A 14,820-nucleotide genomic window follows, 5' to 3' on the forward strand; every position below is an offset into this window, starting at 1 on the left:
GTGGATGAAAGATGGAGCTATATTGTCGTATCTGATCCGGATTTAAACAGGAACGCAACAGATTACAGAGATAACCATATACACAAAGATGCAGCGGAAATAATACTTCATTTCATTAATGGAAAATACTGAAATATGCTTACAACCAGAAATGGAAATAAACTAGCTAGGGCGATGGTAGGTTATCTCTGAGAAGAGATGTGATGGCTACGTGCCTCTGAACTGTTCTAAACTATGTTACAATGAGGCTCGAAGGCCTATTTATTGTTGAGAAATAATGGAAAACCCTTCACATCCCGAAACCTAACCCTAGAAGATGAAACGCCAAATTGTGGGCCCCGTTTGGGTAAATTGGTACATCAATTTCCCGGGGTCGTAACTTTGGCATATGATCTTCGTTTGACGTGTACGATAGCTCGTTAGAAAGATCTATCCGAGTACTACCACTTTGGGAGGCAACATTTGTCCATGGACCCATGTTGCCCCAGATTCCCAAAAAAACGTCGTTTAGGGCCTCAAAACGGCTCCGGAAGTTCAGGACCCGAAAAACTGCTAAAAATAGTAAACTGTGCTACAATTAAGGAAACTGAAAATGCTGAGAAAGACAATGGTGGGGGTCCAGGTGGCCACCAATATCCACCTGGATCATTCCTCCCCCCTTAGGAAGCAATGGTCCCCATTGCGTTGAGCTCCTCCATGAGATGAGGAAACTTCTGCTGAACTTGTTCCCTGGTGAGCCACTTGCCCTGCTGAATGAGTTGGCCTGCTTTGACAACTCGATATAGTTGGATATTCTGTTGGCTAGTGTTCTTGATCTGTGTGTCCATGATTCGATCAGTTGCAACTTGTTCCATGCAATTTGGATTTAATTATGTGGGTTTGAGCTGTTCTGCAATGTCGGATGTGTCTAGCAATGGTGGAAAGTATGGCCGAAGGCGGTCCACATTGAACACTGGGTGCAGGCCAAGGAATGGGGGAATGCTGAGCTCAAATGCATTGTCTCCCATAGCCTTAGTAATGGTGTAAGGACCATATCGGAGTGGTCTCAATTTCTGATAGGCTCCAGTAAGGCATTCCTTTTGCAAATGAAACCAGACTTTGTCGCCCACCTGAAACTTGTGTGGCACCCGATGTTGATCATGTCGCTGCTTGTACTTGGCATTTGATTTCTCAAGAATGTCATGGACCTGCTGGCGAATATGTTGGATGCGCTCAATGAAGCTGGTGGCCTTATCTGTTTCGAACTGGACATGAGCTGAATTCATGTGAGTAGCTGCAAGTGGCATGGCCACATCAATGGGGCATAGTGGCTGGAATCCCAAACCCACCTGAAAAGGGCTATGGCCAGTGGAGCTGTGAAGAGCTCGGTTGTAGCTGTGCTGAACATACGGGAGGCTCTCGTCCCATGTGCGTGGATGCTTTGAGTTATACATGCGCAGAATGTGCACAATCATCCTATTGACAACCTCTGTCTGGCCATCAGTTTGAGGATGGAAGGCTGTGGACTTCGTGAGTTTCGTGTCCAGCATTGACCAGAGACTGGACCAAAATGTGCTGAGAAACCGACTGTCCCGATCTGAGATGATAGACTGTGGGATCCCAAAGTGCACCCACACTCGTTCAAAGAAGAGTTTAGCAGTGGCTTCTGCTGTGATATTCTTCTTGCAGGCCACCATAATGGCCATCTTCGAGAACCTGTCGATGACCACAAAAACACAGTCATTTCCATGCTTAGTGGAAGGAAGGCCTGACATGTAATCCATGGAGATGGATTCCCAAGGTCGACTAGGGGTAGGCAACGGGGTATAGAGGTCGTGCTTCTTAATGGTCGGTTTGGCAATGGCACAGGCAGTACATGATCGGATGTACTTCCCAACATCCTGTCGAAGATTCAGCCAATAGAAATAATTTTGCAGTACTACCACTGTTTTCTCGACCCCGAAATGCCCAGCAGCCCGACTGTAGTGTGCTTCCCAAATCATCTTGGCACGCTCGCTTGAAGGAACACAAAGGTGACCGAGGTGGCATAATAGGGCATCCTGGAGGTGAAAATCTGCAACATGTCGACCCTCCAAGAGTGTCTGGTATGTGTGGCCGAATTCTGGGTCGCTTTTGTAGAGGAGTGGCCAATCAGAAGTCTCCTGCCCATAAGAGTTGAGCACGGTTGTCAGCGCGATGATCGGTGGTCGACTGAGGCAATCTGCAACATTATTGGTGCTACCCTTTTTATACTTGATATTCAAGTGAAACTGTTGCAGGTATGTAGACCACTTCTGATGGCGATCATTCTGCAATTTCCCTTGGGTCTGTATGAACTGCAGGGGTCGGTGGTCTGTGTGGATGACCGTTTCCTTCCCCAAAATGTAATGCTTCCATTGTCGGCAGGCCTGTACAATGGAATACATCTCTTTATCATAAGTGGGGTACTTCCGGACTGTGTCTGAAAGCGTTTCACTGTGATATGCCACTGGATGTCCATGTTGAGTAAGGACTGCCCCAATAGCATAGTCAGAGGCATCTGTCTCGACCTCAAATGGTTGTTGTAAATCTGGTAACGCGAGCACTGGTGTCGTGCAGAGGTGATCCTTCAACTCCCTGAATGCCTTCTGTTGAGACTCAGACCAAAAGAATTTTGCTTTTGCCCCTCCCTTGGTGACTTGACTCAAGGGCCAAGAAATATGAGAAAACCCCAGCACAAACCTACGGTAGAAGTTGGAAAGATCTAGAAAGCTGCGGAGCTCTGTTAGAGTGGTTGGAGAGGGCCAATCCCGAATGACTTGGACCTTGGCTGAATCGACATGCACCCCCTATTCATCAATGATGTATCCCAGATACTGAACCTGGGTCATGCCAAAAGTGCATTTCTCCAAATTGGCACATAGCTTGTGTTGCCGCAGTGTTTGGAGAACCTGTCGGATGTGGTGGAGGTGCCCTTCCCAACTCTGGCTGAAGATCAGAATGTCATCCAAATATACTACTACAAAGGAGTTGGTGAATGGCCGCAAGATGTCATCCATTAGCCTCATAAAGGTTGCAGGAGCATTCGTCAATCCGAAAGGCATGACCAACCATTCGAAGAGGCCCTCCTTGGATTTGAAGGCAGTCTTCCACACATCTGAGGGTTCAATTGGTACCTGGTGATATCCTGACTTCAGATCGATCTTGCTGAAATATTTCGCCCCCTTTAGTTGGTCTAGGAGGTCATCAATCCGCGGGATCGGGTACCTATTACGGACAGTGATCCTTTTCAGCGCCCGATAGTCAATACAGAGTCTCCACGTCCCATCCTTATTCTTTACCAACATGATCGGGCTCCCACAGGGTGATGAACTCGGACGGATGTGACCTTTCTACAGGAGCTCCTGAATTTGCCTCTTGATTTCATCGTTCTCCAGAACGGAGCGCCAATAAATTGGTCCATTGGGTAGCGGCGCACCTGGGGTCAGATCGATGGAGTGCTTGACTTGACAGTGCAGAGGAACCCCTGCCGGGGAGGTGAAGATGTCTTTGTACTCCTCCACAATCTTGTCCATCTGTAGCTGTCGTGTAGAGGGACCCTGTTTGGAGGCCGCGGCCACTGTCTTCTTCTTCCCTTGAGGGCGTATCATCAGGAAAACAAATTTCCTGGTTTTGGAAATGATCTTGCTACATTGTTTTGCAGTAATTAAAGAGATGGCGGCAGGTGGTGCTACCTCTGGTATCATGAACAACTTATTTCCCAATGTAATAATAACAACACGGGGCCTTGATTCATACACAGAATGTCGCTTCCACAAGTATGGTTGTCCTAGTAATACATCACAAACTTCAAGGGGAGCAATGTCACACAATGCCTCATCTGTGAAGGGCTTGATGTTGTATGGAACGCGACACTGCTGGCTCACGCGAAGATCTCGCCCTTGGTGAAGCCACCCAATGGTGTATGGTTGTGGATGTGCTGTGGTCGGTAAGCCCAACCACTTCACGACCTCTGCTGAAATGAGGTTCTTTTGACTCCCGCTATCAACAATGAACTGTATCGGGGAGCCCTTTACCCACATCTGGGAGTGGAAGAGATGCTCCTCCTCCTCTGGATCTTCGGGTTCATTTTTCTGGATCTTTGCGGTAGCAACAGTGGCGCTGGGATCCGCATCAATGATCTGCTTCCCTTTTTCATACCCCTTATCGGGTTCTGACTCAGAGTCGGAACATGCATCTGATTCTGAAACCTTTACCTCAGCCACCAGTGACTGCTTGGCCCGACACTCACTTGTGTTGTGAGTGGAGCTCTTATGGAACTCACACCATTTTCCAGTGTCCTTTCTCGGCTTCGCGGCGTTGTTCTTTGCTGGCAGCTTCGGCTGGTTGTCTTGGGCTGTCCCGCCTTGGCTCTGTCCTTTGTTCTGTGGTTTAGGGGCACCTTTCCCCTGCTTTGGATTCGCAGATCCAAAGTCTCGCTTCTTTTGTTTAAACTTCTGCTCGACCTTGACGGCATATCGGTATGCTGCGCCGAGCGAGGGGATGTTTAGGAATTGTATTTCTTCCTGGATGTACTTGTGCAGGCAGCCACGGTATTTTAGTATCAAATGTTGCTCCGAATCCTTGATACCTAACTTTGTGCGAAGGGTATGGAAAATATTGATGAACTCCGGCACGTCTTGGTCCCTTCCCTGCCGCAGCGTGGTCCACTTTATGTATTCATCCTCATAGCTTCTGACAGGGTAGTACTGCTCCTTGATGGCATCCTGAAATGAATCTCAGGTGGGTGCGGCTGAAAATAGTGAGCCAGTACTTTCATCCTTCTGCTCGCAGTAGGTTTCCCACCAGTCCTTGACGTGGGGGGCTGCTTTGAGAAGAGCAAAAACAATCTTTTCCCGACTCAAAAATTCATGAACAGAAAAATAACCCTCCAGCAGATTTAACCATTTATCTACGGCATCGGCGTCTATCTGACCCTCGAATATGGGGATTTCAAAATTAACTTGTACCTTAAAGGGTGTGGCGTTTCCAGAGGAGCTGCTGGAAGCCGATGCGCCGCTTCTCGGTAGCTGCTGAAGGATCTGGGCAAAGCTGTCCATCATCGCGTTCCGTTGTCGCTCGATGGCTTCTTCGAGCAAGATTTTGATGGGATCTCCTGCCCCCTCGTCTTTCTTCTCGTCCGCCATGGGAGGCCGTCGGGTTTTGCGAGGCTGGTCTTGCAAAGGTTCAACCAGTTCAAGCCCTAACTCCTTATATCCCGACCTTGTTGGGGACATGCAAAGAAAAACAGAGAAAAAGCAGACCGCTCTGATACCACTGATCCGGATTTAAACAGGAATGCAACAGATTACAGAGATAACCATATACACAAAGATGCAGCGGAAATAATACTTCATTTCATTAATGGAAAATACTTAAATATGCTTACAACCAGAAATGGAAATAAACCAGCTAGGGCGATGGTAGCTTATCTCTGAGAAGAGATGTGATGGCTACATGCCTCTGAACTGTTCTAAATTGTGTTACAATGAGGCTCGAAGGCCTATTTATTGTTGATAAACAATGGAAAACCCTTCACATCCCGAAACCTAACCCTAGAAGATGAAACGCCAAATTGTGGGCCCCGTTTGGGTAAATTGGTACATCAATTTCCCGGGGTCGTAACTTTGGCATATGATCTCCGTTTGATGCGTACGATAGCTCGTTAGAAAGATCTATCCGATTACTACCACTTTGGGAGGCAACATCGGTCCATGGACCCATGTTGCCCCAGATTCCCAAAAAAAACATCGTTTAGGGCCTCAAAACGACTCCGGAAGTTCAGGACCCGAAAAGCTGCTAAAAATAGTAAACTGTGCTAAAATTAAGAAAACTGAAAATGCTGAGAAAGACAATGGTGGGGGTCCAGGTGGACTTGGCAGGTGGCCACTAGTATCCACCTGGATCAGTATCGGCTGCTGGATCCTCTGCTACTAGATGATGAATCTGAGGAGTCTGCTGAATATGGCTAAAAGTTGTATCTGCTACTGGATGATGAATCCGATGAGTCTGCTAAATATGGATGAAAATCTATAAGGCTTGGAAGGTATACAAAGTATATAAGTTACATTTCCCTCCCAACCTTATTGATTGACTTGTCCTCAAGTGATGACAAACTGAAAAACAATGAAAAGAAATTGGTTTCATCTGCTACAAAATATGGGTCTTCAAGTCTTCAACGCTCGATGGCACAAATCTTACTATGTGATTAAATGTGTCAATGTCGAACACAGCAAGAAGTTGTTGACCTAGTGGCCATTAATGAATGCCCCTAGCCAACACAAGAGCTCCCACCATTGATTCCAATGGGAGTCAGGATGCCGAACACATCTTGGTAGGTACGAATAAATTTGTCGTAGTCGAGTCACCTACAAGATCCAACGGACAAGGGATATTAATGTACTCCCATTGTTCATTGGCAAGAGTACTTGCCATTAAGGCATGCAAGCCTCTAGGTGTTTGTTCAATGATACTTAGACTCTAAGAATTTGAATCAAGCAGGGTTTTATTGGCGGAAATGAAGGGGAATGGTAATGACAAGGAAAATGGATGGATGTAAGGAAATGCATGATGTATGAATAAGAACTCTTGCTGTGAAAAATGGATATGGAAGTGTCACGCCTTATGGATGTATGATTGGTGGAATTCAAAATCTTTTTCAAAAAGGGAGGTGGAAGGTAGTGGTTGTGGAGATGGATTTGTCTTCATAATTTTTCATGAATTTAGTCTTTGGAAGACTAATTGTCATCACAATGTAATCTCCTGAATGATCACTTTGTTATCCTGTAACCTGTAAAAAACTTGGCAGAAGGAAAACATAAGTTTGTTCAAGAAGAATTGCGCATTTTCTTCATGATTCTTACGCAAAAATTTCATACCAAATAAAAGAGATTTAGGAAAAATCAAAGTGTTGAAAGTAACTCAATTCATAATATCAATTTCAATCCAATCTTAAAAACAACCGTGAAAAATAATACTCCATGTTTGTGTTAGATAACTCATGTGTGTGGCAATTCTGTCCTGCATATTAGTGCATCATAAAGCATAGAACAGAAAGATGTGATGCCAACTAAAAGCTATCAGAAATAATTATCATCTTGAGAATCCTCCAATCGATTTTCGAAATGTGTTTCCAAGTATCCTATTTTTTATTTGCAAAGCTGTGTGAATTTTGTGAACTTTTATTTCTTATTTTTTTTATTCTTTATTTTTTTATTTTTTTTTTATTTTTTTTATTTTTGAATTTTTTTAAAACAACAAATTTTAAAAAGAAAATATTAAAATAATTTTTATTTTTTTTTTAAACAACAAATTAAAAAACATAAATATTTTTTAATTTGTTATTTACGTTGAGATTTTGTTAAGTTGTAACATCATCAAATTTTTTATTAAAATCTAAAATGAAGTTAGTTTTTTTTGTAAATAACAAATTAAAAACACAAATTTGTTAATTTGTTATTTAAGTTGAGATTTTTTTAAAGTTGAAAATCAACAAATTTTTTATTAAAACCTAATAAGGAAAAATTCTAAAAATAAATTATAAAAGAAAGGATATATAGATATATTCTGCCAAAATTCATCTTTTATCGGCCATTATTCACTCAAAACCAGTGGACGAGTCGGAGATCAAGGGCAGTGTTGGCGGTCGCCTTACCAAATTCACAGTGAGTATCATGCTGAGGAGTGGATTGAGGCCGTGCTTCATGGTGAGTAGCAGCGATATCGTCGGCACAACCATTTGATTTTTTTACCACTCAAACCTGAAATCTCCTCAGAATCCCGGCTGCTGCAGCTTTCATCTGCATGTACGCCATGTTTTTTTTCAAACACAGCCTCGGCCCGCCATGAATGAAACCATTGATATTCGTGAAGCTCAAGCTGATGCTACGCAGTGCAGGAATCATACCCAAATATGCAAGGGCATTGTCATCCTCCATGGTGTGAGATAATGAAATGAATTCAAGTTTGGGAACATTTCGATATAGAATAGCTAAAGCATCAGAAGTGACTCTTGTATTACTTAGGTTAAGATGTTTTAAATTTGCTCCAATTTCAGCCACTAAGTTCATGGATGAGTCTGTCACTCCAGTGCAGTTGAGATCTAAGCACTCAAGCCTCTTCATACCATCAAGGAAAGATACATTGTTAATAGATGATCGAGACAGATCCAGAAAAGTCAAATTTGGAGCATGAAGGCCAGAAAGCACACGGTAGGCATCTATGAAACTTGCCCCAGAGAAATGTAGCGTCACTAATGATGTTTCAGGTTCTTCCAATCCATCAAGAATAGATTCAATGGTACAATTTTTCATGTTTAAAGATGTAAGAGAAACTAATGCTGGAAGTTGAGTGACATTTGTCCATGCCAAATTCAGGCAATTCAATTTAGATAAAGTTTTAAGGAGAATAGCCCCTTCATTAGAAACCTTGCTACCCCACATAACTAATTGGTGTAACTGAGTCAGAACTTGCAATGAAGAAACCACCAAGTTTGTGACTCGTAAGCCACCCAGGTCTAAGGACATAAGAGATGTGAGAACAGAGAGCCGAGCCACTCCATCTGCCTTTATTCCAGTCTCTGAAATACTCAAGATTTTCAAGTTCGGAAGAGAGAGAAGATGCTCTAAACCTGCATTAGTCACCCTAGAACACCTTGACAAATCCAATTCTTCCAAGGTTGTAATTCCAGCGAGATTCCAGAGTGCAGAATTGTTCACCGCCTTGCAGTCCGCTAGGTTTGCAAGGCGCAAATGGCGATAAGCTCCCAAATATGCCAACCATTCTGCGTCAACAAAGATTTCTCCCTTCAAATTCACCTCTTCCACACTCTGCTGAAAGACCTCGAGTAGCAGCGGTGCAAGTAAGCGGCGTTTGAGCAGGAAATTGAAAATCAAGCTTACAAGATGATTTGGCATTCTTTCCAATGTTCGCTTCTGTCTCCGCCATACTTCCACAATCTCCTTACTTTTACAAGCTGCATCTATTCACATCTGCACCAATCTGCCATAATCCTTATCTCCACTACTTTGTTTCCCTCCACTTGCCGTTTTCCTTCTGCTCCACAGGGATATATCTCGTTTCCTTCTACTGCTGCGTCAAGGTTTGCTTCCGAATTGAATCTCACATAAATCATACATATAAAACACAAACTCGTATAAACTTATATAAATAAGAATGTATGGAATCATATGTCTTGATGGTTTTGAACGAATGCTCACTGGATTAATCACTGGCAACAGATTGCTTGAAATTTTTATAATTGTTCTTACTTTGCTTATTATTCGAAGAACTTCCTTGTACATCACTTACACTTCCTTGTACAGCCTTGGAATTCCACTTGCTGTTGCAGAACCGCCATTGGAGATCTACGGATTCGACACTATTTCATCAACAAAAGCTGGTGCATAATCGTTTCTGAAATCGTGGAAGGGGATCGAAATTTTGTCCTGGAATGCCTCGTCTAACAGGTTGCTGACCCATTGTTGTTATTCCAAAGGGAAACTGAACAGGGTATTGTCCAGAAACTCTTCCAGATCGATCGATTCTTGCTGCGATTGCAACTAGACTCGTAAGCAAAAATGTTTCACAACCGTAGAGCTCACAACCGCCGGCAGTAATGATGGAGATATATTCCTTGTCAGCCCAGATATGGAGGGCAATCTCCCACCGCTCGCAATGTCAATAGCTGGATCACCTCCCTGAAAACTCAATCATCAAGGTGCATGGGCAGATTAATTTCCTTTTCACATTCAATGAGATGATTTGGTTGAGGGGCACGCTAAGCCTCGTTTTTATTTGAAATGGCGGTTCCAACACAAACCCTCAAATGAAACCAAAGATAATCACATCGTAGGTTCGATGGAAAATGATAAGTGTTCGGTGGAAGATCAATTCAGAATTCTCTGAAAGGAAATCAATAGAACCGTATAATCTGAGAATGCCCCATCGACAGTACATCGAGAGGTGTCAAAATTTCATGGCACAATTCTGTAAACAGAAAATGCAAACCCTCATCGGTTAAATTCCACATAGCAGATGTCGTATTTTAGGTACAACCCATCGCTGTGCACCACGTAGTCACTGGAGAAATCGTAGGCATTCAAGACCACGTAGTTGTTTTTAATAACAATGAAATTCGAAACCGCTTGCTACTGCCTCGGTCACGGCAGCTTCCTCACAAAATCCTCTGAAGTTAATGAAAATCCTTGTTTTCTTTGCAAAATCAGGAGAAAATAACGCAAATCCCAAATTTTCAGGAAGAAATCCTGATGTTTCTAGCGATGTGATCGTAGGAGGAAGTGGATAAATCAGTTTCGGGACTACTTACAAGGTCCCTGCCAAGAACTAGGATTGCACCTGCTTTATTTTCCATCAATTACACATTCATGTGCTCGTACAATGAGCTGTAGATGACAAATTCAGCAACGAAATGATGATTTTGATGTATTTCCTCTTCTCCGCAGGATTCGACCTGCAGACCTTCCGGATCAACTCGAGAAAAACCATCTGCAACAAATCACCCCATTTCGGCACGGCCTCCAGGTTCTGAATAAGGTAACCGATCGCATGCACCCGAGCGCAATTGAACAACATCAAGAACGCATTTCGCTTTGCAGACAAATCCTGCTCTGTCACCAGGGCCGTTTCTATCATCTCTGGCACATCGACAAGCAGCTGCTCTCCCTGCGGCAACATGTATATAGCGATTACCACCAAAATATCATTCCGCCTAATGTAGGGATGGCGATGCTCTAGATTAGCCAAAACAGAGGGTACCAAAGGCTCAATCAGCTCGCTCTCTTCTAACCTAGACAGAAACCTGAGGGTAACCCCCCTGATGTATTCATTGGGATGCTGCAAATTATTTCCGAGGTTTTGGAAAATGAGGATCATTTCAGGCAGGACCTTGCCCTTGGTATCAGTTTTGTCAACGATCTCCAAATACAGGAGGAGCAATTTCTGTATCATATGGTCTTCTGAGGGAATAACATATTTGACTATGGTGATGAAGAGCTGCGGGAGAGTGTCTCCGTTCAAGAGGAGCATTATGGCCTTCTTTAGAGCCTCAATCTTGCGCTCGACGTCATTTCCGTCCAGGGATTCTTTGATCTCGTTCGCCATGGCCAGGTTCTCCTTGTCGAAGTGGATCAACAGACTGCATGATTTCTCGATTTTTGTCTAAGAAGAATTGTCGGCGCAATGGATGGATTGGGGGCCTTCTTGGTCAGATATGGAAATGGCAGTTTGGAAAATCGGTCGCAGATTCAGATGGATATCCACAATGTGAAACGCACGATGTACCCAATAATCCAAGGCCTCGGCTAGCCTCATGTGCAAAATCGCAAGGAAAATCAGCTCTCCTGCGTTCCACGCAGGCATGTCACGGAGAAATGATGCGCCGCAATAGCCATGAACGCCTGCAATAAGATAAAATTGTCTCAGTCCCATTCTCGGTCCATTTGATCGAATTCAGTGGTTTTTATTTAATGTTTTGCATTTTTTATATATTTTTTTTAAATATCTAAAAAACAAAAATGGTTAAATTTTTTTTTTTAGTTTTTTTTTTTAAATATCTAAAAAAACAACAAACAAACAAAAAATGGTTAACTTTTTTATTTTTTATTTTTTTATTAATGTTTTGCATTTTTTTTAAATATCTAAGAAAACAAAAAAAGTTAAATTTTTTTAAATATCTAAAAAAACAAAAACAAAGAAAATGGTTAATTTTTTTTTCTTTAATAATAATATGTGTATATTTGATACATATATTATTATTATTTTATGGATTTTTTTTTGTTTGTTTTCTTTTTTAAATCTAAAATTAAAAACTAAAATTTTTTATTTTTTAAATCTAAAACTAAAAAACTAAATTTCATCTAAAAAATTTAAAGATGTTTTTTTTTTCATTCACAAAATTCTTTATTGTCTTTTTGTAAATTAGTTCTCCAGCAAGAGTATGTTTATTTGAACAAAATCAATAGATTTTCTGATCTTCCTGATCGCACGAAGCGCAGGAAGAGAGCATACTAATCGATTGATTTGTGTTTATTTATGCAGGGGGGGTTTCAAAAAGGATTGAATTTAAAACTAACTAAATACTAAAATACAAGAAAACTCAAACTTAAACTCCTTTGTGAAGAGCCTGCTGTCACCAGGTTTCACAAATTATTTTGTCTAAAGAAAAATACTAGTACTGAATTAAATTCCTAATGCCTAATCCCTTAGCACCATCCCCGGCAACGGCACCAAAATGTTGGGCAATTTATTGGGCTTAAATTGCTGCATTAAACTATCAACCAGGGAAACTCGTAAGCTTGTGATGGTGCCAGCAATATATATGCAAGAGTAGGCAACTAACTCTATGTCTAGCTAAATTATTTACGATTCAATATAATATGCAAGGGAAGAGGCTCCTAACTTAGGAGGTCCTGGTTGTCCTTCCCTACTGTATCATAGAGAAATCATTGATTACATGAAACTAAAAACTTGAAATGAAGACAAGAGAATGAACTTAATTATTGTTCAGATTCAAGTAGAGAGAGAGACTAACTTAGTCTCTTGATTGTCCTCTCATGTACTAATCCAAACTAAACTAAGATTCATTCATAAGCATAAGAAATGAAATGACTTGAAACATAAAAGCACAAAAGAATGAATTTCAATTACCATATAAATCAATGGAGAGAGAGCCTAACTTAGACTCTTGGTTATCTCCTCATATGATACTTGAAACATAAAAACAAAAGAATGAATTTCAATTATCATGCAAATCAAATAGAGAGAGAGCCTAACTTAGACCCTTGGTTGTTCTCTCATGTGTTGATAAGATTCTAATTTAAAACACATTCATCAATCACAAACAAATCCTCAAACATCAAACATCTAAGCAATTAAATGAAATAAGATCTAATATGAAATGACATGTTGCTTTGATCCTTCTAGAGTGAGCTCAATTCTCCTAAGAACAAAGTAACAAGCTATTCCATATACTACATTAAAGCAACTTATATCTAAAACTACATAATGGAAATATATGTACAACTTATATCTATAACTACATAATAGAAATATATGCAAAATGAAGCTTTATTCTATTCCATCATAAGTTGGATACAATGCTCTAAGAGTCCTCTCTTTGGAATGGAGGAGGTACTCCTATTTATACAATGAGATGAGATAACAAACTCATAATGATGATCCACTAATCTCTCTTTTAGTTCCATATATTTCTCAACCATCTAAACACATAACCCTATCCTCCATGATTTCCTCCATGAGGCCCATGATCTTCTCCATGAGATCATGATCTTTTCCATGAGGCTTATCTTATCAAATTCGAATTTGATCATTCAAGGCCACATAAAGATGCCTTGGAAGCTTCCTTTGTACCTACACATGTCAACAAACTCATTCTAATTGTTAGGTATAAGTATAAGCATATTATTTTCTAAAGTTTAGCCATAAATTCACTTAAAAATGTTAAGAATTAATAAACTTTGGAAAAGCATAGTTATAACCCAATAATGAGGTAAATGGAATGATATGGAGGTGGAATGGAGGTGACATGAAGGTAAAATGTGAAGGTATTGGTGAATAATCGAGTGAAAATAGGGACTATTTTGAGGCCCAACATCTCCCCCAAACTCAAGGTATTGCATGTCCTCATGCAATCTATTACATTACATTTTGAGCTTTGGCTTAAACTCTGCATGATATCATTTACATAACTTTTGCAAAGCGTTATTTTGATGAACTACAACTTGGTTGGTTCTTGTGTTTCAACCATATTTTGTTTGTTGCATTCAATGTATGATCTTTGCATATTGATAATGTGATTTTTATTGCAGAGTATTTTTGTTGGAATGCATCATGGTTGGTTCTTGTGTAACAACCATGATTGTGTTGGCATCCAATTAACTTTTAAATACTTTTGTCAAAGCCATTTGTATGCTCATGTAATAATGGAAGAGTATTTTTGTTGGAATGCGTCATGGTTGGTTCTTGTGTAACAACCATGATTGTTTTGGCATCCAATTAACTTTTAAATACTTTTGACAAAGCCATTTGTATGCTCATGTAATAGTGAATATATTTTGAAGGTACGTGGGGTTTAGAATGTGATATATGATTGTGGATATGAATGTGACAAAGCATGTATGTAAATGTATCATTCCCCTTAAACGGATGATTTGGGCAGTTATGTGAAATGGGGAAAAGAAGGGGAAAGGAAGTGAAGTTTTTCCAAAAATTATTATCCTAACTTTTCAAGGAATTTAATGGTTAAAAGTTAGAAAATATCATACCTTAACTTACCCTTCCAAAAATGGATGAGAGTTGTGCACATGTGGCTGCAAAAACTGTTGTTCGTAGTCTTCTTTACTTGGTTGGGAAAATGGTGGATGAATCATGCATGTCCAGCTGCCACAATTCTGCTCTGAAGCTTTTTCTTCAAGTTGTGGATGAAAGATGGAGCTGTATTTTCGTATCGGCTACTTGATCCTCTGCTACTAGATGATGAATCTGAGGAGTCTGCTGAACATGGCTGAAAGTTGTATCTGCTGCTGGATGATGAATCCGATGAGTCTGCTAAATATGGATGAAAATCTATAAGGCTTGGAAGGTATACAAAGTATATAAGTTACATTTCCCTCCAACCTTATTGATTGACTTGTCCTCAAGTGATGACAAACTGAAAAACAATGAAAAGAAATTGGTTTCATCTGCTACAAAATATGGGTCTTCAAGTCTTCAACGCTCGATGTCACAAATCTTACTATGTGATTAAATGTGTCGATGTCGAACACAGCAAGAAGTTGTTGACTC

The 14,820-nt window shown here is 40.9% G+C and overlaps 1 protein-coding gene across 1 annotated transcript; it reads right to left on the bottom strand.

Moving 5' to 3' along the window:
* Positions 1-7,751: 7,751 nt before the first annotated feature.
* LOC149142089 (uncharacterized) lies at positions 7,752-9,090 on the bottom strand. The gene has a single exon (XM_089451403.1). The coding sequence runs from the start codon at positions 8,910-8,912 to the stop codon at positions 7,752-7,754; it is 1,161 nt and encodes a 386-aa protein (XP_089307529.1). The 5' UTR covers positions 8,913-9,090.
* Positions 9,091-14,820: the final 5,730 nt, after the last annotated feature.

The sequence above is a fragment of the Pinus tabuliformis genome, chromosome X (assembly GCF_031772625.1).
Source record: "Pinus tabuliformis cultivar Carrire ecotype Pingquan chromosome X, CPIR1, whole genome shotgun sequence".
Classification (NCBI taxonomy): Eukaryota; Viridiplantae; Streptophyta; class Pinopsida; order Pinales; family Pinaceae; genus Pinus; species Pinus tabuliformis.

Excerpts from the sequence above, each read along its gene's own strand:
- LOC149142089 (XM_089451403.1), bottom strand. The coding sequence starts at position 8,912 with ATGCCAAATCATCTTGTAAGCTTGATTTTCAATTTCCTGCTCAAACGC.